The 23,211-nt window shown below is 52.2% G+C and overlaps 1 protein-coding gene across 1 annotated transcript; it reads left to right on the top strand.

Moving 5' to 3' along the window:
- The first annotated feature begins 293 nt into the window (after window positions 1–293).
- C3H21orf58 (chromosome 3 C21orf58 homolog) lies at window positions 294–23,098 on the top strand. Its single transcript, XM_025379881.1, is given in 11 exon segments — window positions 294–354; window positions 357–389; window positions 4,963–5,171; window positions 5,866–5,926; window positions 7,594–7,667; window positions 8,264–8,428; window positions 12,126–12,237; window positions 20,924–21,015; window positions 21,352–21,509; window positions 22,716–22,832; window positions 22,863–23,098. Coding segments are annotated over 9 exon segments (963 nt in total). The 3' UTR covers window positions 21,508–21,509; window positions 22,716–22,832; window positions 22,863–23,098.
- The last annotated feature ends 113 nt before the right edge of the window (window positions 23,099–23,211 follow it).

Below are 23,211 nucleotides of genomic sequence, written 5' to 3' on the forward strand. Positions count from 1 at the left end.
GTGTCCAGGTCTGGTTTCTGGGTTTCTTTGTAGTCCTCCCACCTGTTAGTGCGCCTTCACTTGCAAACGGTTCGTTGCAGCAGTAATGATGATCTTCCCCGAGCGTGCTGGAGTGGCTCCTCGCTGACGCAAGCTCGCCTTGCAGCCTCCACAAGAACTTGAGATTCTCAGCAACTACAACTTAAACGCGCCCTCGGGAAGCCCTGGAATCTTGCTCAGAATTTTTTTTTCTTTCTTTTTGGGTTTTTTTTTTTTTGAGACAGTCTCGCTGCGACGTTCCAGGCTACAGTGCAATGGTGCAATCTCGGCTCACTGCAACCTCGCTCAGGAAGCCCTGGAAGCTCAACCGCCAGAAACTTCTCTTGACTCAGGCCACAGTCTTCTGTGTGGTGAGCGGGTGTCCAGCCATCTCCTGGTTCCCAGACTCGGAATTGGGTGGTTTGAGCAAACTCTGAGCAGTGGGCTCATTAGAGCAGGGGCCAGGCAGGCAACACAGCCAAGCGAGCAGGGGCTGTGCCCAGAGGATCACACTTTCCAGGAACAGAGACCCAGACTGTGCCTGAATCTCACAATTGTTATGTGTTACAATACATTTACAACTGTGGGACTGAGGGGATGTGCCCAGGTTTGCCTAGACTGTTCCTCAGAACCCCAGAGCCGTTTCTGTGCACATTCTGGAGAGGTTCTGCAAATGTTGGACTTGGGTCTTATTTCAGTTCTTTTTTCTTTTTTTTTTTCTTTATAGGCAGGGTCTCTGTCACACAGGCTAGAGTGCAGTGGTGAGACCACGGCTTATTGCAGCCTCAGCCTCCCTGGGCTCAGGTGATTCTCCATGTCAGCCTCCTGAGTAGCTGGAATTAGAGGCACACGCCACCATGTCTGGCTAATTCTTGTATTTTTAGTAGACACAGGGTCTCGCGTGTTGCCCAGGCTGGTCTGGAACTCTTGCGCTCAAGTAATCCACCCGTCTCGGCCTCCCAAAGTGCTGCAGTTACAGGCGTGAGCAACCTTGCCCAGCCTCAATTCATTTTAAACTGTTAAAAAGCTGTCAAGGCCAGGCAACCACTGCATTCCAGCCTGGTGGCAGACTGAGACCCCGACTCAAAAAAAAAAGCTGCCCAAATAAATTTTGTAAATACTCAGCCTCAAGGAGGGGAACGTAACTCCCCGCTCCTTAAGTGTAGACCACACATAGCTACTTCCTCCCAAAGACTGCAATAAAGAAAAGGAGGGAAAGAACCACTTTATTGTGGAGAAAACTGACAGATTCCACCTCAGCCAAGTGACCCAGGTCAGCCTCACAGTTACAGGGACACAATGTGTTTCCCTGATGTGATGGGGTGACAGTGGCACTTCACCCCTAGATGCTTTCTTTCTATAACCCGTAGTCCCAGTCTAACCAGGAGAAAACAGACACATTTTAATTGAAGGACATTCTTCAAAACATCTGCCCAGTAGTCTTCGAAACTGACAAGGTCATCAAAAATGAGGAAAGTCTGAGAAGGAGCCTAAAGACACATAACTCAATGTAATGGGGTGTTTTAATGGATACCACATTAGGGACATGAGGCAAACCTAAGGAAATTGTCAAAGTGTGGACTTTAGTTAATTGTGTCTCATCTCAATCATTATAACAAATGGGCCAGGTGCACTGGCTGTGGCCCAAAAATTAGCTGAGCACGGTGGCACGTGCCTGTAGTCCCAGCTACTCGGGAGGCTGAGGCAGAAGAATCGTTTGAAACTGGGAAGTGAAGGTTGCAGTGAGCCAAGATCGCACCATTGCACTCTAGCCTGGGAGTGGCAGCGAGACCGTCTCAAAAAAATACAACAAATGTAGCACACTAAGGTAAGATATTAGTAAGAGGGGAAGCCACACATGGTATGTGGGATCTCCATGTACTATCTTCTCAATTACTATAAATGTAGAACTGTTCTTAAAAAGCCTATTAAAAAATAAATAAACTGACAAATCCATGCCCTCTGGAGCGTGTTATGTTTACTACTAGAGATCCCGAGGAGGCAATTCTTAGTGCTTCCCATTCACTTAGCAGTCACAACTGTGGGCACACAGGCTCAAGTCTCTCCTTAAGTCAGTCAGTATTGCAAACCATATATAATAGTATACTTGATCAATATATAAATGTTATAAACATTCCACATCAAAGTAACATTTCACATCAAGAGAAAGAGGAGAGGAAAAAAAGTTAACCAGTTCAACAAAAAGGAGAATCTGTCTGGCAAGGAAGCATTTCTGATATGGGCAGAGCCTTCAGCAGCAGATGTGGAGGGCTTCTCACAAGTGACAGCAAGACTATCTGTAAAATGGCTGCTTTGACCTGGTGGCGCTCTGCTCTTTTCATGGCCATAGAGTACTCTGGTGAGGACTGATAGTAAGAGTGTTCTTGTTTATATCCTTACCGGGGTGGGTGCAGTATCTACTGATGAGGACACATCTGGTCCCTGTTGGCCTGATACCCTTTTTTTTTTTTTTTTTTTGAGGTGGAGTTTCACTCTTGTTGCCCAGACTGGAGTGCAGTGGTAGTGCCATGTTGGCTCACTGCAACCCCTGCCTCCCGGGTTCAAGCAATTCTGCTGCCTCAGCCTCCCAAGTAGCTGGGACTACAGAGGTGTGCCACCACACCCGGCTAATTTTTGTATTTTTGGTAGAGACGAGGTTTCACCATGTTGGCCAGGCTGGTCTCCAAATCCTGACCTCAAGTGATCCACCCACCTCAGCTCCCAAAGTGCTGGGATTACAGGTGTAAGCCACCCACTGTGCCTGGCCCTATCTTTTAAAAGGTATCAGGGGCCAGGTGCTATGGCTCACACCTGTAATCCTAGCACTTTGGGAGGCCGAGACGGCGGATCACTTGAGGTCAGGAGTTCAAGACCAACCTGGCCAACATGTTGAAACCCCGTCTCTACCAAAAATACAAAGATTAACCAGGGGTGGTGGTGTGCGCCTGTAGTCCCAGCTACTCGGGAGACTGAGGCAGGAGAATCACTTGAACCCGGGAGGCAGAGGTTGCAGTGAGCTGAGATGGCACCACCACTGTACTCCAGCCTGGCAACGAGTGAAACTCCATCTCAAAAAGAAAATTGTAAGATGGAGTCCTTTTCTCAGATGAGGTCACTTATATCAAGGGTGCTCTATACAGTTGCTTAACTAAATTAACCTAGTTTTTGTTCTGTGCACACTCAAAACTGTTTAAATGTCTCCCAAGACTGTCACTGTTAATGACTGTGGACAAGAGCTGGGTTCTTTTATTTATTTATTTATTTATTTATTTATTTTTTCTAGACGGAGTTTTTGCTCTTGTTGCCCAGGCTGGAGTGCAGTGGCGTGATCTTGGCTCACTGCAACCTCCGCCTTCCGATTTCAAGCAATTCTCCTGCCTCAGCCTCCCGAGTAGCTGGGATTACAGGCTCCTACCACGACACCTGGCTGATTTTTTGTATTTTTAGTAGAGATGGGGTTTCACCGTGTTGGCCAGGTTGTCTCAAACTCCTGACCTTGTGATCCGCCTGCCTCAGCTTCCCTAAGTGCTGGGATTACAGGCGTGAGCCACCACGCCGGGCCCTTTTTTATTATTTTTTACAGAGATGGAGTCTTGCTACATTGTGCAGGCTGATCTCCAACTTGTGGGCTCAAGTGATCCTTCTGCCTTGGCCTCCCAAAGCACTGAGATTGCAGGCATGAGCCAACGCCCCATGGCACTGGGATCTTAAATATGGGGCCAGAGTCTGCTCATGTCCAGCAGCACCAGTGAGGACCTCTGATTGCCATCTGGGAATGTGCGGCACCAGGCAGGTCATGTGACCCCAGCCCACAACCTCCACAGATCTGGAGGGAGGATAAGGCCAGGTTTCATGCTGACTTCATTTCTGGTTGGATGACCTCCAGGGTAAGGTGAGTTGAACTCTACATCAGGAGTAACCCAGCCCCTCCAGGGCCAGCAGGTGTGAGGTGCACCCCTCCGAGGATCTCCATGAGCTGCCTCTGTGAGCCTGACCTCCTACGGGCTGGCCAGCCTTCACCCTATCACTCACTGGTCCAGCTCCAGGCTCCCCACATGGATATGGATTGAAAGACAGGACAGGCACACAACCATAGATACTGATGGACATGGGCCATTTACAGAATTGAGGGCAAGAGAGCAATTTTGCCCACTGAGGCAAGTTCTTGGGTTGGCTACATTGAGCAAAGTGCTAACCTCCACCCCTCAGGTCCGCAGGTCTGGGCCCCTGTTGCTGACATCCCCCAGATGTCAGTCTGCCTGCTAGTGGGATTGACTAACTCGTCAATGTGGAGTTTAACGCCCCACCAAGTGCAGACCACGCTTCTGTTTTGTGTCGCCCTCTGCGAAGCTTCCTGCATTCTTGGCTCCCTGCCCGGTTGCCCCCAGCTCCAAGGTGGGACACATCCTCTGAGCACCCCCACTGGTCCTGCTGAAGCCCTGCCCCTCTGCAGGTCACAACCCCTCATCTGTCCCACCCCTTCTGCTGCCTGGAATTTCCTGAACTCCTTGGTAGGCAGTCTCCCCACCCTGTCTTCCCTGCTTGCTCTGAGGGTCTCTAGGAGGGGAGGTGCCGTTAACACCCTGGAGGCAGTACACAGGGGTGGGGCACCCTCCCCTAACACACAGGTTCTTCTGGACTGGGTCCTGAGGCTGGTGGTGCACAGGGGGTCACGACTGTCCCCTTCCCCCAGGTCTGAGGGCTCTGCCCCTCTGCCTCAGCTACTGCCCACTTTTTTTGTCTTCCCATGAAGCCCAGCTGGCTACACCTGGGGATGAATGTTTACAGGTAGCCTAAGGACGCACAGTGGAAACCTGGCAACCTGGGGCCTCCCTGTGTCCGGCAGCCTGGCAACTGTCACGTGGCGCCCAGCGCTGGCTTGTGGGGCACTGCAGTCCAGGGAGGGTGTGGCTGTCTTCCCACAGGGCTCTTCTCTTACCTCAGGCTGGTCTCCAGGAGGTAAGGACAGCCCCGCAGGTGACACTGGTGCTTGGGCTCCTGCTAAGCAGTTCTTTCCTTCGAGTAACAGAACCAGGGAGGGAGGTGGGCTGCGGCCTCCCCTGCCCCTACAGTTGTCTCCTGCAGCTCCCACCATGCTGGACTCATCAGCAGCAGAGCACGTGACCCGACTGACGCTGAAGCTTTTGGGACAGGTGAGGCAGAGCCCAGGATGCTCCTTTTTTAACAACTCCCAGGCTGTGGCATTGGAGGGACTCTTCGAGACAGCCCTGCAGGTGCAGAATGCAGGGCCCCAAGGGCCGGGCCTGGGGCTGGCAGCCCAGCAGACCCATCCTCAGACTCAGTCTTAACATTCTCTGAGGGTCTGGTCCGGGGGGCCTCAGTGCCTGGGGGCTCCTCTGCACCCCCTGCCTGCATTGTTCCCTCTCCTGCTGTCCGAGGGACCTGCTGCCCGCCTTTTGCCAGCCCTGCATCCTGGCCCACAGGCCGCCATGAGAGGGACTTACGCTTGGACACACCCAGTAGGTAACTGCTCAGCTCAGGGTTCAGGTGGGGGATGATCCAGGCATGCACTGACTGGGAAGCCTGGAGGCCTCACCAGTGCGGTCTCTCCCAGGGTTGCACTTCAGAAATCTGCCTGAAGGGGCCACTCAGAGCATCCGCCCCTAGGCTTGCAGGTGGAACACATGAACTTGCTAGAGGTCAGGCTGACAGAGGCAGCTCATGAAGATCCTTGGAGGGGTTCGTCTCCCACCTGTTGGCCCTGGAGGGGCTGGGTTATTCCTGACATACCGTTCTTTTCACTCGGAAAGCCTCTTAGTCATTCCTGGAGCACACAGGGCCTTTGCCTGGAGCCAGTGTCTCCATCACGGTCTCTTTTCCTCATAGAAGCTGGAGCAAGAACGGCAGAACATGGAAGGGGGACCTGAGGGCCTCCACCTCGAGCCAGGTGAGAGCCCCTGGGCTGCTCGGAACCAGCACAGACAGACACAAGTGTAGCCGCGCCAGGGGGAGGTGGGGACAGCAACTCTGGGAATCACCCGCACTCCTGGTACCACCAAGACTGTCCTCAACATGTTTCCTTTACATTCAGAGTTGAAGACACCCCCATTCCTTATCACCTTTAGTCTGCAAACCCCAAAAGGGTGCACCTTCATTGTTCCCATTTTGCAGATGAGAAAATGGAGGCAGAAAGAGGTTGCTCACCCTGGCAGTGGTCACACCCAGATCAGACCCAGTTGCTCTGGTTCCAGAGCCTGAGCTTGCCCATTGGTTGGGGAGGAGCTGCTGTCCTCACTGTTACCTGGAGACGTCCAGGGAGGAGCTAAGGAGGCCGGAGGAGCATTTCCTGTTCTTTGGAACGTGGGGCAACCTGTGAGCTGTGGGGGCTCAGCTGCCAAAGGCAGAGCCCAGTCTCAAATACAGAGAGAAAATCCCAAACCAGGTCCCCTGACTGCAGAGCCAGTGCAAGGGAACAGAATGGCTACCAGTGCCTGGGGCAGAGAGTTTGGGGACCCCCAAGGACTGGCTGGGGTTCCCAACGGCCCCACTCCAGTGTGATGCTGGGTGGGGGCAGGACCCCTGTGCCTAAGGGAAAGGAGGTCAGAACCCTGCCCCCCACCTTCCGGAGCCTTCTCTTGAGTGCAGACCCTTCCCCAAAGAGTGTAGACTTCGTTTTTTTCTTTTTTTTTTTTTTTTTGAGAAGGAGTCTCGTTCTATCACCCAGGCTGGAGTGCAGTGGTGCAATCTCAGGTCACTGCAACCTCCACCTCTGAGGTTCAAACAATTCTCATGCCTCAGCCTCCCGAGTAGCTGGGATTACAGGTGCACTCCACCATGCCTGGCCAACTTTTGTATTTTTAGTAGAGACGGGGTTTTGCAATGTTGGCCAGGCTGGCCTCGAACTCCCGGCCTAAAGTAATCTACCCACCTCAGCCTCCTAAAGTGCTGAGATTACAGGTGTGACTCACTGTGCCCGGCCAGATTTTTTTTTTTTTTTTTCCTGAGACAGAGTTGGTCTCACTCTGTCGCCCAGGCTGGAGTGCAGTGGCCTGATCACAATTCACTGCACCTTTGACCTCCTAGGATCAAGCAATCCTCCCAGCGCAACCTCCCGCTGTTGAGATTACAGGCATGAGCCACCACGCCTAGACTGGGGGGCAGGCTTGAGGGATGTGCAGATACTTGGGGGTCAGACCAGACTCTAGACCACTTGGGGCCAGAGGGTGGCTCCAGGTGGCCAAGATCAGGCTGCAACCAGTCCCGTAGAGGCCTTGGCCTCCTGGAGCCCAAGGGACTGTGTACGAAATGCACTCAGGAGGAATCTGGTCGTGTGACTTCAGGCTCCCTTCCAGGAATGAGATGACCGTTGGCCAGACTCCAACACTGAGTTCCCTGGATTACCCCTCCTCTGATGCTGCCCCTTGCCCTCCTTACCCAGCACTGGTCCCTCTTTCTCTGGGATAACCTAAGCCCAGGAGCTTCCCAGGCCACATCCATCCTGGGAGTGTGGGTGAGGCAGGGCCTTCCGACATGGGTGCAGTGCCATCCGGTCCGAGTGCTTGCAGCGACAGCCTCTACGCGTTCCTTGGTGAGCAAGCAGGTGCTTCCCTCCAGGAAATGAGGACCGGCTGGACGATGCCCTGCAGACTGCTCTGAAGAGAAGGAGAGACCTTCTGCAGAGACTCCGGGTAGGCCCTGAACCCTCTGAGCGAACCTGGCTGAGCTCACTGTAGTAGAGACGGCTGCTCAGCCTTACAGCACCGGGTGGGAGGGTATTGGGGAAGACCTTTCTGGACTCTCAGGGCCAGGCCCCAGTGAGAGCACTGTTAGCTTAGAGACCTGCCTGTGTGCAGGTTTCCATCAGGGCAGGAAATGTTGAGTAGGGGCCCAATTCCAGGAGGACCTGGAATTCTGGGATGCCCGGAGGTTTGCTCTCACGGCACTCACCAAAGATGCATCTGAGTGGCAGAGACGCCGGGGAGGTGGGGCCGCTTTTCTAGGGGGAGATCTTTGCAGCGAAGTAGGCCTGGAACTGGCTTGAAAGAACAGATCCTGTTGGCTGGGAAAAGAAAACAACTGGAAACTAGCTGACACACTTGGGTAAATTTCAGAAGGAGGCCACCCTCATGCGCACACCCCTCGAAGGGTCTTCCAGCCATGGCCATCCTGCCTGGAGAGGGGCCTGTACCCGGCCCAGGCTGGCCTGAGCCTGAGGCTGCGGGTGCCTCTGCAGCGTTGGGGCTCCCCCTCCCCAGTGTGCAGCAGCTCTGCATTGTCCTTGCAGGAACAACACCTCCTGGACGAGCTCTCTCGGGCCCAGGCCTGGAACGGGGCAAGCAGAGGAGCCCTCGGATCAGCCCTGCCCCCTGAGCTGCCCCCCACGGGCATCCTACCCGCTGCTTCCCCATCCCTGCTGGCCCCAGACCCGCCAAGGATCATCCTGCCTACGGTAAGAGGGCGAAGGCAGGAGCACATCTGAAAGGAGGAGGCAGGTACAGAATTAAGATTTTATGGCTGGGCACGGTGGCTCACGTCTATAATCCCAACACTTTGGGAGGCCGAGGCAGGCAGATCATGAGGTCAGGAGATCAAGACCATCCTGGCTAACACAGTGAAACCCCGTCTCTACTAAAAATACAAAAAATTAGCCAGGCGTGGTGGCGGGCGCCTGTAGTCCCAGCTACTCGGGAGGCTGAGGCAGGAGAATGGCGTGAACCTGGGAAGTGGAGGTTGCAGTGAACCAAGATCGTGCTACTGCACTCCAGCCTGGGCGACAGAGTGACACTCCGTCTCAAAAAATAATAATAATAATATTTTACAGAAAGTGGGAGGTACTGCGCCTGCAGCGAGGTTGCCTCGTCACCCCCATCCTCCCAAGGCCCACCCTTGAAGGGGGCCAGCTGCTCCTGCATTTCCCCTGCCTGGACACTGTTCGGGCCTCCCCAGACTGCTTACCCCTGATCACAGAGGGAGGCTGGGGCCCAGCTCTGTCTCCCAAACCCCAGCCCTGGCCTTAAATGTTGCATTAGGGGTAGAAGTATATCAGGAGAGCTCAGCAGGCAGAGGGCCCTGAATTTGGGGAAGTAGGTCAGCTCCTCAAAACTTTATCCCTGGCTGGGTGTGATGGACCCCAGCACTTTGGGAGGCCGAGGCAGGTGGATCACCTGAGGTCAGGAGTTTGAGACCAGCCTGGGCAACTTGGCGAAATCCTGTCTCTACTAAAAATACCAAAATTAGCCAGGCGTGGTGGCGTTATGCCTGTAGTCCCAGCTACTCAAGAGGCTGAGGCAGGAGAATCACTTGAGCCCAGAAAGAGATTACAAGACTCCATCTCAAAAAAAACAAAAAACCTTTATCATGACCAGGAGATGCCTAAGGCCCCAATGTCAAGGGCAGAATGTTAAAGGTAAATAGTGTTCCACCTCTGAGAGCTTCCTACAGCTGTTCAGCCTTCTGGGTGACAAGCAGCAGAAAACTCTGACTTTCTGAAGCAAAAACTGGGTCAGAGGGAAACCAGGCACCCAGAGGCGGGACGGAAGCTGGGGGCCTGGAGGTCAAGGCTTTGGTGGGTTTCGTGTGACTGGGGTGCAGGGAGGGTAGGAGAGAAGAAGAGGCTGAGGTGGGAATTTCTCGACAGGGCAGCAGAGTCTATGACCTGGAAGGCTTTTGCCCTTTGGGAGGGGACCCCGGCAGCAGCACATGGCAAAGGGAACAAAGGGAAGGGGAGCCTCCAAAGGACCTGCCCCAGACCCTCCTCTGCAGATGGGTTGCCTTCACCAGGTTCTGGATATTCCCAGCCTGTGCCTTCCCGTCTTCCAGCACCAGGAACCTCCTCCTAGCACAGAAGGGAGTACGGGGGGTCGTTGGTGTGGACCCCCCATCTTCCTCATCCCAAACACATCTATACTTACTGTGTATCCATCAGGGCCAGTTATGCCTGCAGGTTTTGCTCTCAGCTCCAGTGACACCAGGCAGGTAAGCAGGGGCTGTGGGTCACCAAGATGAGCTTCCTGGCAGCTGGACACAGAGCCCCTGAGGCAGAAGGTCCTATCAGCCAGGACAGGCACAGCGGCTCTGAGAAAGCCTCATGGGTCTGTGGCAGGGGTTGGCAAACCACAGCTTCAGACCAGAGCTGGCCTGCCTCCTGTTCTCATGCAACCTGCAAGCTGAGAATGGTTTTACATTTTTTTTTTTTCTTTTTTTTTTTTTTTTTTTTTGAGATGGAGTCTCGCTCTGTCGCCCAGGCTGGAGTGCTGTGGCCGGATCTCAGCTCACTGCAAGCTCCGCCTCCCAGGTTCCCGCCATTCTCCTGCCTCAGCCTCCCGAGTAGCTGGGACTACAGGCGCCCGCCACCTCGCCCGGCTAGTTTTTTTTTTATTTTTTAGTAGAGACGGGGTTTCACCGTGTTAGCCAGGATGGTCTCGATCTCCTGACCTCGTGATCCACCCGTCTTGGCCTCCCAAAGTGCTGGGATTACAGGCTTGAGCCACCGCGCCCGGCCAGGTTTTACATTTTTAAATGCTTGGGGAAAAGCCAATAAAATAATAATATTTCTCAACATATGAGAATTATACGAAATGCCAATTTTGGTGTTCATAAATAAAGTTTTATTGGGCCAGACCCATTTGTTTCCACATTGTCCATAGCTGCTTTCACGCTGCAATGGCCAACTCAAGAGCTGTAGCTGACAGTGTGTCCTGCTTTGGAATCCGTTTACGATCTAGCCCTTGGCAAAAGTTTGCCAACTCCTGGTCTCTGCCATCCTTTCTGTGAACTGAGGAAGAAGGGACGAGGCCAGGCAGCCTCGCACAGCTAGAAGAGGATAAAACAGAAGGCCTTTCATACTCGAATATTCGGCTGTAATTTATTTTTACTCAGAGGAGACACCAAAGTTTACTCTCATGACGTGTTCTATGTATGTACTACAGTATATGATGGAGTACAGTAATTAACCAAGTTGTCATGGGGGCTGGGATAGAGAGGTCACTGGGACAGAATTGAGAATGCCTGTTGGGGTGCAGTCATCCTACACACCGGTCTGCCCCAGATGCTCAACACCATCCATCATTAGGGAAATGCAAATTAAAGTCACAGTGAGCCACCACTGTATCCCTATTAAAGTGGCTACAATGAAAAAGACTGACCAGGCCGGGCGCGGTGGCTCACGCCTGTAATCCCAGCACTTTGGGAGGCCAAGGCGGGTGGATCTCCTGAGGTCAGGAGTTCAAAACCAGCCTGGCCAACATGGTGAAACCCCATCTCTTCTAAAAATACAAAAATTAGCCAGGCATGGTGGCAGGCACCTGTAATCTCAGCTACTCGGGAGGCTGAGGCAGGAGAATTGCTTGAACCTGGGAGACGGAGATTGCAGTGAGCTGAGATTGCGCCATTGCACTCCAGCCTGGGCAACAAGAGCAAGACTTTGTCTCAAAAAAAAAAAAGAAAGAAAGAAAGAAAAGAAAAGAAACCATACCAAGTGTTGGATGCTCCTATTAAAGCAGAATTAGTGGAACCAGGCTTCAGCCCCCACTGCTAAAAACAGGAAACATGGGAAACATTACAAATACTACATCCTAAGTGATATCGAGACTGAAGTACCTTTCCATTCAACCATCTATTCAATGTCTGGGGTTAATCATTTAAAGCTCTCCTTGGATAGATGAATGGATGTGTAGGTAGACGGTTGGCTGCTTGGATGGATGGGTGGGTGGATGGATGGGTGGATGGATGGATGGGTGGGTGGATGGTTGGTTGGTTGGATGGGTGGGTGGATGGTTGGTTGGTTGAATGGGTGGGTGGATGGTTGGTTGGTTGAATGGGTGGGTGGATCATTGGTTGGATGGATGGGTGGGTGGATGAATGGTTGGTTGGCTGGTTGGATGGATGGGTGGGTAGATGGTTGGTTGGTTGGATGGGTGGGTGGGTGGATGGATGGGTGGGTGGATGGGTGGGTGGATGGTTGGTTGGTTGGATGGATGGATGGTTGGTTGGTTGGATGGGTGGGTGGATCGTTGTTTGGATGGATGGGCGGGTGGATGAATGGTTGGTTGGCTGGTTGGATGGATGGGTGGATGGTTGGGTGGTAGATACTGGAGACACTTTCTTCAAGGACACATGCAGATAGCTAATCACCTGGCTGTTCCTAGGTCACCCAGCCTCCTACCACCATCATTCAGCAGCTCCCTCAGCAGCCACTCATAGCACAGATTCCTCCTCCCCAGGCCTTCCCTACTCAACGGTCAGGAAGTATTAAGGAAGGTAAGTGTTCCATATTCATATTGTTGTGGGTTGAGGAAATTACTGAAAGGGAAAATGTTTCTGGAAGCAGGACAGTCACTTAGGGTCAGCTTTTGGCTGCTCAACATGAAAATAATTTTAACTTTAAGAAATCCTTGGCCGGGCGCGGTGGCTCAAGCCTGTAATCCCAGCACTTTGGGAGGCCGAGATGGGCGGATCATGAGGTCAGGAGATCGAGACCATCCTGGCTAACACGGTGAAACCCCATCTCTACTAAAAAATACAAAAAATTAGCCGGGCGAGGTGGCGGGTGCCTGTAGTCCCAGCTACTCGGGAGGCTGAGGCAGGAGAATGGCGTGAACCTGGGAGGCGGAGCTTACAGTGAGCTGAGATCTGGCCACTGCACTCCAGCCTGGGCAACAGAGCGAGACTCCGTCTCAAGAAAAAAAAAAAAAAAAGAAATCCTTATATAAATGATATAGGGAAGGAAACAAGAAGTATAAGAAGGATAACTGAACTAGGAGGTAAAATAATTGGGCTCCAATTCCAACTCATCCAATTATCATCCATTCAAAAACCATTATTAAGATGTTTCTTTTAAAATAACTTTTAGGGCCGGGCTCGGTGGCTCATTCCTGTAATCCCAACACTGGAAGGCCGAGGTGGGTGGATTACCTGAGGTAAGGAGTTCGAGACCAGCCTGGCCCACAGGGTGAAACCCCGTCTCTACTAAAAATACAAAAATCAGCCGACCATGGTGATGGTGCCTGTGATGCCAGCTACTCGGGAGGCTGAGGCAGGAGAAATTGCTTGAACCCGGGAGGCAGAGGTTGCAGTCAGCCGAGAACGCGCCACTTCACTCCAGCCTGGGCAACAGAGCGAGACTCTGTCTCAAAAATAATAATAATAATAACTTTAAATACTTGATTTTATTATTTATTTATTTATTTATTTAGAGAGTCTCACTTTGTTGCCCAGGCTGGAGTACAATGGCACGATCTCAGCTCACCGCAACCTCTGCCTCCCGGGTTCAAGTGATTTCTCCTGCCTCAGCCTCCCAAGTGGCTGGAACTGCAGGCGTGCACCACCATGCTTTGCTAATTTTTGTATTTTCAGTAGAGATGGGTTTCACCATTTTGGCCAGGCTGGTCTCGAACTCCCAGCCTCTGGTGATCTGCCCACCTCAGCCTCTCCAAGTGCTGGGATTGCAGGCGTTTGCCACTACACCCAGCCCAGTTTCACAAGTTTTGTTTTGTTTCTTTGTTCTGAGACAGAGTCTCGCTCTTGTTGCCCAGATTGGAGTGCAGTGGCACAATCTTGGCTCACTGCAACCTCTACCTCCTGGGTTCAAGCAATTTTCCTGCCTCAGCCTCTCGAGTAGCTGGGATTACAGGTGCCCACCATCATGCCCAGCCATTTTTGTGTATTTTTAGTAGAGACAGGGTTTCACTATGTTGGCCAGGCTGGTCTTGAACTCCTGACCTCAGGCAGTCCACTGGCCTTGGCCTCCCAAAAAGCTGGGATTACAGGTGTGAGCCACCATGCCCGGCTTGATAAGTTTTAACATATGCTTATATCCATGAAACCATCACTGCAATCCAGACTGGGCATATCCATCACCTCCAAAGTGTCCTCGTGTTTCTTTTTAATCCCTCCTCCTACACCCCCACGCAACTGCTGAGCAGCTTTCTGTCACTATGTAGTAGTTTGCATTTTCTAGATTTTTTTTTTTTTTTTGAAGCAGAGTCTCTCTCTGTCGCCCAGGCTGGAGTGCAGTGTTGCAATCCCAGCTCACTGCAACCTCCATCCCTCCAGGTTTAAGCAGTTCTCTGCCTCAGCCTCCGGAGTAGCTGGGATTACAGGCGCGTGCCACCATACCTGGCTAATTTTTTGTATTTTTAGTAGAGATGGGGTTTCACCATCTTGGCAGGGCTGGTCTTGAACTCCTGATCTTGTGATCCACCCGCCTCGGCCTCCCAAAGTGCTGGGATTACAGGCGTGAGTCACTGTGCCCGGCCTGCATTTTCTAGATATTTATAGAAACGGTCTACACAGTATGTACTCTTTTTTTGTATGGCTTCTCTCGGCATAACTGTTTTAAGATTCATCACTATCATTGGGTGTATCAATACATGGTTCCTTCTAATTGCTGAGTAGTATTGCATTGTGTGAATATATCAGTTTGTTATCCATTCACCTGTTGGTAGATGTCTTAGTCCATGTCTTAGTCCATTTTCTGTTGCTTAGAATATCTGAAACTGAGTAATTTTTTTTTTTTTGAGACGGAGTCTTGCTCTGTCGCCCAGGCTGGAGTGCAGTGGCCAAATCTCAGCTCACTGCAAGCTCCGCCTCCCGGGTTCACGCCATTCTCCTGCCTCAGCCTCCCGAGTAGCTGGGACTACAGGCGTCCGCCACATCGCCCGGCCAGTTTTTTTTTGTTATTTTTTAGTAGAGACGGGGTTTCACCATGTTAGCCAGGATGGTCTCGATCTCCTGACCTCGTGATCCACCCGTCTCGGCCTCCCAAAGTGCTGGGATTACAGGCTTGAGCCACCGCGCCCGGCCGAGTCTTGTTTTTTTTGACAGAATCTTGCTCAGTCACCCAGGCTGGAGTGCAGTGGCACGATCTCGGCTCACTGCAAGCTCCGCCTCCTGGGTTCTCGCCATTCTTCTGCCTCAGCCTCCCGAGTAGCTAGGACTACAGGTGCCCACCACTACGCCCAGCTAATTTTTAGTAGAGACGGGGTTTCACCGTGTTGGCCTGGATGGTCTTGATCTCCTGACTTCGTGATCCACCCGTTTCGGCCTCCCAAAGTGCTGGGATTACAGGCGTGAGCCACCACGCCCAGCCCAGAGTCTTGTTCTTTTGCCCAGGCTGGAGTGAGGTGGCATAATCTTGGCTCACTTCAACCTCTGCCCACCAGGTTCAAGCGATTCTCCTGCCTCAGCCTCCTGAGTAGGTAGGATTACAGGTGCCTGCCACCACGCCGGGCTTTTTTTTTTTTTTTTTTTGAGAGGGAGTCTTGCTCTGTCACCCAGGCTGGTGCAGTGGCGCCATCTCAGCTCACTGCAAGTTCCGCCTCCTGGGTTCAAGCAATTCTCCTGCCTCACCCTCCCAAGTAGCTGGGATTACAGCTGCCTGCCACCACACCCAGCTAATTTTTGTAGTTTTTAGTAGAGACGGGGTTTCACCATGTTGATCAGGCTGGTATCAAATTCCTCACCTCAGGTGATCCGCCTGCCTCGGCCTCCCAAAGTACTGGGGTTACAGGCATGAGCCACCATGCCCAGCCCACGGTTAATTTTTTCATTTTTAGTAGAGATGGGATTTCGCCATTTTGGCCAGGCTGGTCTCAAACTCCTGACCTCAGGTGATCCACACACCTCAGCTTCCCAAAGTGCTAGGATTACAGGCGTGAGCCACGGAGTTCAAGACCAGCCTGGCCAACATGGTGAAACCCCATCTCTACTAAAAATACAAAAATTAGCCGGGTGTGGTGGTGGCTGCCTGTAATCCCAGTTATTTGGGAGGCTGAGGCAGGAGAATTGCTTGAGCCCGGGAGGCAGAGGTTGCAGTGAGCTGAGATCACGCCACTGCACTCCAGCCTGGGTGACAGACCAAGACTCTGTCTCAAAAAAATAAAATAAAATAAAAAATAAGGGGAGGCCAGGCGCGGCGGCTCACGCCTGTAATCCCAGTATTTTGGGAGGCTGAGATGGGAGGATTGCTTGAGCTCAGGAGTTTCAGACCAGCCTGGGCAACATGGTGAAACCCCATCTCTACAAAAAAATACAAAAATTAGCCAAGTGTCGGGTGCATGCCTGTAGTCCCAGCTACTTGGGAGGCTGAGGTGGAAGGATCGCTTGAAGCCAGGATGTGGAGCCTGCAGTGAGCTGTGATTGTGCCGCTGCACTGCAGTCTGGGCAACAGAGTGAAACCCTGTCTCCAAATAAATAAATAAATAAATAAATAAATGGAAATACATTTGCAAGAAAGTAAATACTGAGGGAGTTTGCCTAATAACTGTTCTAAAGTAATTTGTAAAATATTTATATTTTTTTGACATGGGAATATTGCTCTGTCGCCAGGCTGGGGTGCAGTGGTGCGATCTTAGCTCACTGCAACCTCCACCTCTCAAGCAGTTCTCCTGCCTCAGCCTCCCAAGTAGCTGGGACTACAGGCGTGAGCCACCACACCTGGCTAATTTTTGTATTTTTAGTAGAGATGGGGTTTCACCATGTTGGCCAGGATGGTCTCGATCTCTTGACCTCATGATCCACCTGCCTCAGCCTCCCAAAGTGCTGGGATTACAGGCGTGAGCCACTGTGCCCGGCCCTACCCTTACTTTTAAATGCAAGTTTGCTGCGTATTCAAATCTAGGTTGATAGTCATTTTCTCTCACCACTTTCTAAGGACTCTGTGATTGTACTGGGCATGCCCAGATGATCCAGGATTATCTTCCCATCTCATGAGTCTTATTTTTTTCTGAGTCACAGCATTGCTATATCACCTAGGCAGGTCCAAAACCCCTGGCTTCAAGCAATCTCCCACCTCAGTCTCCCAAGTAGCTGGGATTACAGCACCCAGCACTCAAGATTCTTTTTTTAAAAGTTAATTTACAGCATGGCACAGTGGCTCATATCTGTAATCCCAGCACTTTGGGAGACTGAGGCGGGTGGATCACCTGAGCCTATGAGTTCAAGACCAGCCTGGGCAACATATTGAGACTTCGTCTCTACAAAACATATCAAAATTAATTGGGTATGGTGGCATGTGCCTGTGGTCCCAGCTACTTGGAAGGATGAGATGGGAAGATCCCTTGAGCCCAGGAGGTCCACGCTGCAGTGAGCTGTGTTCACACCAGGGCGCCCCAGCTTGGGCAACAGAGTGAGACCCTGTCTCAAAAAAAAAGATTAATTTGTAATTTAAAAAAAAACAAAAAAACATGTAACTTTACCATTGCGACCACTTGTTAAGTGCAAAGTTCAATAGTGTTAACTATAGTCACTGCTGTGCCACAGAACATTTTTATCTTGCAAATCTCAAACTCCGCCCATCGGACCACATCACCCCCCTCCCCCGCCACTGCCTGGCAACCACCGTCCTGTGTTCTGTTTCTATGAGTTCAACTGTGTTCCATGTGTCATATGAGTGGAGTCACACAGTATTTGTCTCTGTGTGACTGGCTTATTTCACTTAGTATGATGTCCTCAAGGTTCACCCACATGGCAGCAGGTCGCAGATGAGTAATAGTCCATTGCATGGCTAGACCGCGTTTCTGCATCCATTTATCCACTCATGGACACGTGGGTTGCTTCTGTTCCCGCTCAGGATTCCCAGCTTACATCTGCACAGGGCTTTTTGCCCTCTAATGGAACGCATGCCTAGGACTGAAATGGCTGGGTCAGGAAATACAGCCACGCAGTATCTCAAAAGGTTTGTGCCCATTTACACTCCATATACATGAATGAGAATGTCAGTCGCCAGAGCACTTCACCAACACTTGGTATTTTCAGACTTTTCATTTTTGCCAGCTTGGTGGGCATGTTATAGAAGTTGATTTTGGTTTAATTTGCATTTCACTTTTTCCTATATTTATTGGCCAGGGTTTTTTTTGTAAGAGACAGGGTCTCACTCCATTGCCCAGGCTGGAGTGCAGTGGTGTGATCATACCTCACTGCAGCCTCCAACTTCTGGGATCAAGCATTCTTCCCACCTCAGCCTCCTGAGTAGCTGGGACTACAGGCACATTCAGCTAATTAAACGAATTTTGTGTAGGCCGGGCGCAGTGGCTCACGCCTGTAATCCCAGCACTTTAGGAGGCCGAGGTGGGTGGATCACGAGGTCAGGAGATCGAGACCATCCTGGCTAATACTGTGAAACCCCGTCTGTACTGAAAATACAAAAATAAAATTAGCTGGGCGTGGTGGTGGGCGCCTGTAGTCCCAGCTACTCAGGGGGCTGAGGCAGGAGAATGGCGTGAACCTGAGAGGTGGAGCTTGCAGTGAGCGGAGATCGTGCCACTGCACTCCAGCCTGGGTGACGGAGCGAGACTCCGCCTCGAAAAAAACAGACAACAAAAAAACCCCGGCACTTTGGGAGGCCGAGGTGGGCAGATCACGAGGTCAGGAGATCGAGACCATCCTGGCTAACACGGTGAAACCCCGTCTCTACTAAAAATACAAAAAATTAGCCGGGCGTGGTGGCAGGTGCCTGTAGTCCCAGCTACTCAGGAGGCTGAGGCAGGAGAATGGCATCAACCTGGGAGGTGGAGCTTGCAGCGAGCCAAGATCGCATCACTGCACTCCAGCCTGGGCAACAAAGCAAGACTCCATCTCAAAAAAAAAAAAAAAAAGATTGTGTAGAGATGAGGTCTTGCCAGGTTGCCCAGACTGGCATCAGCTCCTGGTCTCAAGGACGTTCCCCGTCTCAGTCTCCCAAAGTGCGAGCATCACAGGCATGAGCCACCATGCCTGGCCTTGGCTACTTGAATATCCTTTTTTGTGAAGTGTCCATTTAAGTAATTTGCCCATTTTTCTTTCAGACTGTCTGCCTGCCTTATTGGTTTCTAGGGATTCTTTATAAGTTCTTTAATGAGTCCTTTTTTGATACGTGTATTTTGAGTATTCCATCCTTCTTGTGGTTGCCTTTTCAGTCTCTTCATGGTGTCTGTGGATGAACACATGTTTTATTATTTATTTTTTGGGGAGATAGTATCTCGCTGTTACCCAGGCTACAGTGCAGGGGCATGCATGATCACGGCTCCCTGCAGCCTTGAACTCCTGGGCTCAAGCGATCCTCCTACCTCAGCCTCCTGAGTAGCTGGGACTACAGGTGTGCACCACGACAACTGACTTAGATGTTTTAGTGTTTTTTTTGTTTTTTTTTTTTTTTTGAGATGGAGTTTCGATCTCGTCCAGGCTAGAGTGCAGTGGCGCAATCTTAGCTCACTGCAACCTCTGCCTCACGGGTTCAAGCGATTCTGCCTCAGCTGCTCCCAAGTAGCTGGCATTACAGGCTTGAGCCACCACGCCTGGCTAATTTTTGTATTTTTAGTAGAGATAGGGTTTTGCTTGTCTCGAACTCCTGACCACAGGTGGTCCACCCAACTGGGCCTCCCAAAGGGCTGGGATTATAGGCCTGAGCCACTGCACCAGGCCTTTTTTCTTTTTTTTTTGAGACGGAGTCTCGCTCTGTCACCCAGGCTGGAGTGCAGTGGCACGATCTCAGCTCACTGCAAGCTCTGCCTCCCAGGTTCATGCCATTCTCCTGCCTCAGCCTCCCGAGTAGCTGGGACTACCAGCGCCTGTCACCACGCCCGGCTAATTTTTGTGTTTTTAGTAGAGATGGGGTTTCACCATGTTAGCCAGGATGGTCTTGATCTCCTGACCTCATGATCCACCTGCCTTGGCCTCCCAAAGTGCTGGGATTACAGGCGTGAGCCACCGCGCCCAGCCGCTTTTTTTCTTTTGAGACGGAGTCTCGCTCTGTTGTCCAGGCTGGCGTGCACTGTCGCCATCTTAGCTCACTGCTTGGGTTCAAGCAATTCTCTTGCCTCAGCCTCCCAGCTAGCTGAGATTACAGATGCCCACCACCACGCCCTGCTAATTTTTGTATTTTTAGTAGAGATGGGGTTTTGCCATGCTGGCCAGGCTGGTCTCAAACTGCTGACCTCAGGTGATCCACCTGCCTCGACCTCCCAAAGTGCTGGGATTACAGGTGTGAGGCACCGTGTCTGGCTAATTTTTGTATTTTTAGTAGAGACAGGGTTTTGCCATGTTGGCTAGGCTGGTGTCGAACTCCTGACCTCAAGTGACCCACCCACCTTGGCCTCCCAATGTGCTGGGATTACAGGCGTGAGTCACTGTGCCCGGCCCATCTCATGATCCTTAATGACATCTGCAAAGACTCTTTTTCCAAATAAGGTCACACTCTGAGGTGAGGGGAGACTGAGACATGGACATGCCTTTCTGGGGTCCCCACGCAGCCTAGGGGGAGGAGGCAGGAAGGCAGATGGGAGTAGCCTCCTAAGGAGCTGTGGGGCCCATCACACACCTTTCAACATGCACACCCTCTGACCTAGAGATTCCACAACTCAGAGTACACCCCAGGGACCTGCACAGGATACAGACAGACTCAGAGCCTGCCCCGGGGAGCTGTACGGTGTACAGATAGGCTCAGGGCACGCCCCGGGGAGCCATACCATGTACAGACAGACTCAGAGCATGCCCCGGGGACTCGCACAGTGTACAGACACACTCAGGGCATGCCTTGGGGAGCTGCACCATGTACAGACACACTCAGAGCCTGCCCCGGGGAGCTGCACCATGTACAGACAGACTCAGAGCCTGCCGCGGGGACCCGCAGGGTGTAGACAGACTCAGGGCACGCCCCGGGGACCCGCGCGGTGTAGACAGACTCAGGGCACGCCCCGGGGAGCCGCACAGTGTACAGACACACTCAGCGCCTGCCCCGGGGAGCCGCACGGTGTACAGACACACTCAGAGCCTGCCCCGGGGAGCCGCGCGGTGTACAGACACACTCAAAGCATGCCCTGGGGGAGCTGCACAGTGTACAGACTCAGGGCACGCCCTGGGGACCTGCACAGTGTAGACACACGTGTTCTCTGGTCCTATAACATGCCCTATCACTTTAACAAATATGAGAAACAGAAGCTTTCTTCAGGGTCCCCGTGTCTCCCTGCAGATATGGTGGAGCTGCTCCTGCTGCAGAACGCACAGGTGCACCAGTTGGTCCTGCAGAACTGGATGCTCAAGGCCCTGCCCCCAGCCCTGCAGGTAGGCTTAGCCCCTAGCAGACCCCAAAGTCAAGGAAACACAGGGTCTGAGTGTTTTTTTCCTCTGGAAATTTTTGCATCTGTGTAGCTCTGAAAGGGCGTTCCTGGCTCAGGTCTGCAGTCAGTCTGGCTGTGAAGCCCGCACCCCATCGCGTCCCAGCCAGATGAGGAATGGGTTGCACAATTTGGGACTGGGGAGGGGCCTCCTCTGGAAGGATGCTTAGACCCCTGCCATCCTGCCTATCACACAGAACCCAGCCCCAGTTAGGAACAGGGCGGGAGTGGAGGTGGGGAGCAACCTGGGCCGCATCCTGAGCTGCAGGTGTGTGTGTGGCAGGACCCGCCATGTGTGCCCCCGGGGGTCCCACGAGCTGCCAGGCCAAGGCTGCCCGTCGTGCACCACCACCACCACCACCACCATGCTGCGTGGCCACCTGGGGCCGCCACTGTCCTCCAGCCCGCCCCCAGCCTGTGGACGCCCGGCCCACCCTGAGTGTGAGTCACAGAGACCCTGGCCGGGGCACCCTCCACCCCCAGGCTTCCTCAGGGCTGTGGGCTGTGGCGGGTCCATGGAAAGGAGCAGGGGGAGACCCTGCTGCCCCTAGAGTGGCCACGTGAGTGTGGACCGCAGGCCCCTCCTGGGGAAGCTGGGCAGGCTCGCTTTCTGGCCACAGGGCCATTCCAGGGGGCATCCCTTGCTCTGGGACCCCTGCAGTGAGGGGCCTGTGAACCCGCGCAGGGCAGCAGCCCCTCCCAGGGGCCCTTCCTTTCCTGTAGTGTGGCGCCGGCCCACCTGGGAGCCTCAGGTCCCCCTCTTCCATCACGGACGTAAAGTTGAGGCCGTGGACACCACCAGACTGATGATCCTGAAATAAAGATTTCATCCGGAAAGAGTTTAAGAAAACCTCAGCTCAGGAACCAGAATCGGGAAGATCAATAGCTTTAGCCACATGGAATGTAAACATCCTGATGGGAAAAATACCACAAAGTCAAATTTAGTAACTAGGGACACCCGTTTGCCACAGCTGTGAAGCAGACTCCTACTAAAGAAGTAGCAGTGCATGGTTCAATGCCTGTAGTCCCAGCATTTCAGAGGCTGAGGCAGGAGGATCACTTGAGCTCAGGAATTCGAGACCAGCCTGGGTCACATAACAAGACCCCGTCTCTACAAAAAGTAAATTAAAAAAACTAGTCAGGTGTGGTGATATGCACCTGTGATCTCAGCGCTTCTGGGGGCTGAGATGGGAGGATTGCTTGAGCCCAGGAGTTAGAAGCTGCAGTGGGCTGTGATGGAACCACTGCACTCTAGCCTGGACCACAGAGCAAGCCCCAGTCTCAAAAAATAAAATAAAAAAGTGAAAGAAGCAAGCTGTGTGTCACGTGATCCCTTTTGAGTTTAAAAAAAAAAACAAACGGAGAGTGCTAATGGTATAAACGCAGAAATCTCTACATGCTGGTTTGCACCGCTCTCGTTCCTGTAAAGCAAAGGTGAGTGCTGGGCAGTGGAGGGGCGGCTTCCTGTCCTCAGTTCAGTTTCCTTCTGTGCTCTGGGATTTCTTACCATGCGGATAGGCTACCTTGACTATTTCTTTTCTTTACTTTTTTTGTTACTTTATTTGGTGCAATTATGTTTCTTTGCTCTTTTAATGTTATTTACATATTTTTAAGTATTTATATAAGCTTTCATTCACCCCCCATTAGCACAGATTCCTTCATTCCTGAAGTTCCGCACAAGGAGGAACCCTGTCCCCGTGCTTCCATCCTTGAAAGTTTGCAGGTAGGAGACAGGATGGCCAGAGTTGCCACTGAGCTGCAGGGGCCTCCGCTCTGGCTGACCCGGCCTCAGAGCTCCCCAGGGAGAGCCACGTGGTGCCCACATGGATGGACGGGTGTGAGCACCGAAGAGCCCAGCGCAGCTACTGGCAGTAACGCTCACTTCTCTCAAAACCATCTTTTCCTGCCTCTTGAAGGTGATTCCGGAGACTCTGTGCTCCCGTTAAAAGCTCAAACCAAAGCTCTGACTCCGTTTCCTCTTTTCAGAGTGACTTTCTAGCATGGCATTTCTCTTTCCTTCTATTAAATATTTCTCAGCCGAACTTTTCATGCAACAGAGGGAAGAAATGTCATAGGAAGTGGTGGTCTTTGGATGGCCTGGTCTTGCTGGGTTCACAGGGATGAAGGGCTCTGGCGTCCCGAG

Source organism: Theropithecus gelada, chromosome 3 (genome assembly GCF_003255815.1).
Source record: "Theropithecus gelada isolate Dixy chromosome 3, Tgel_1.0, whole genome shotgun sequence".
NCBI classification, from domain to species: domain Eukaryota; kingdom Metazoa; phylum Chordata; class Mammalia; order Primates; family Cercopithecidae; genus Theropithecus; species Theropithecus gelada.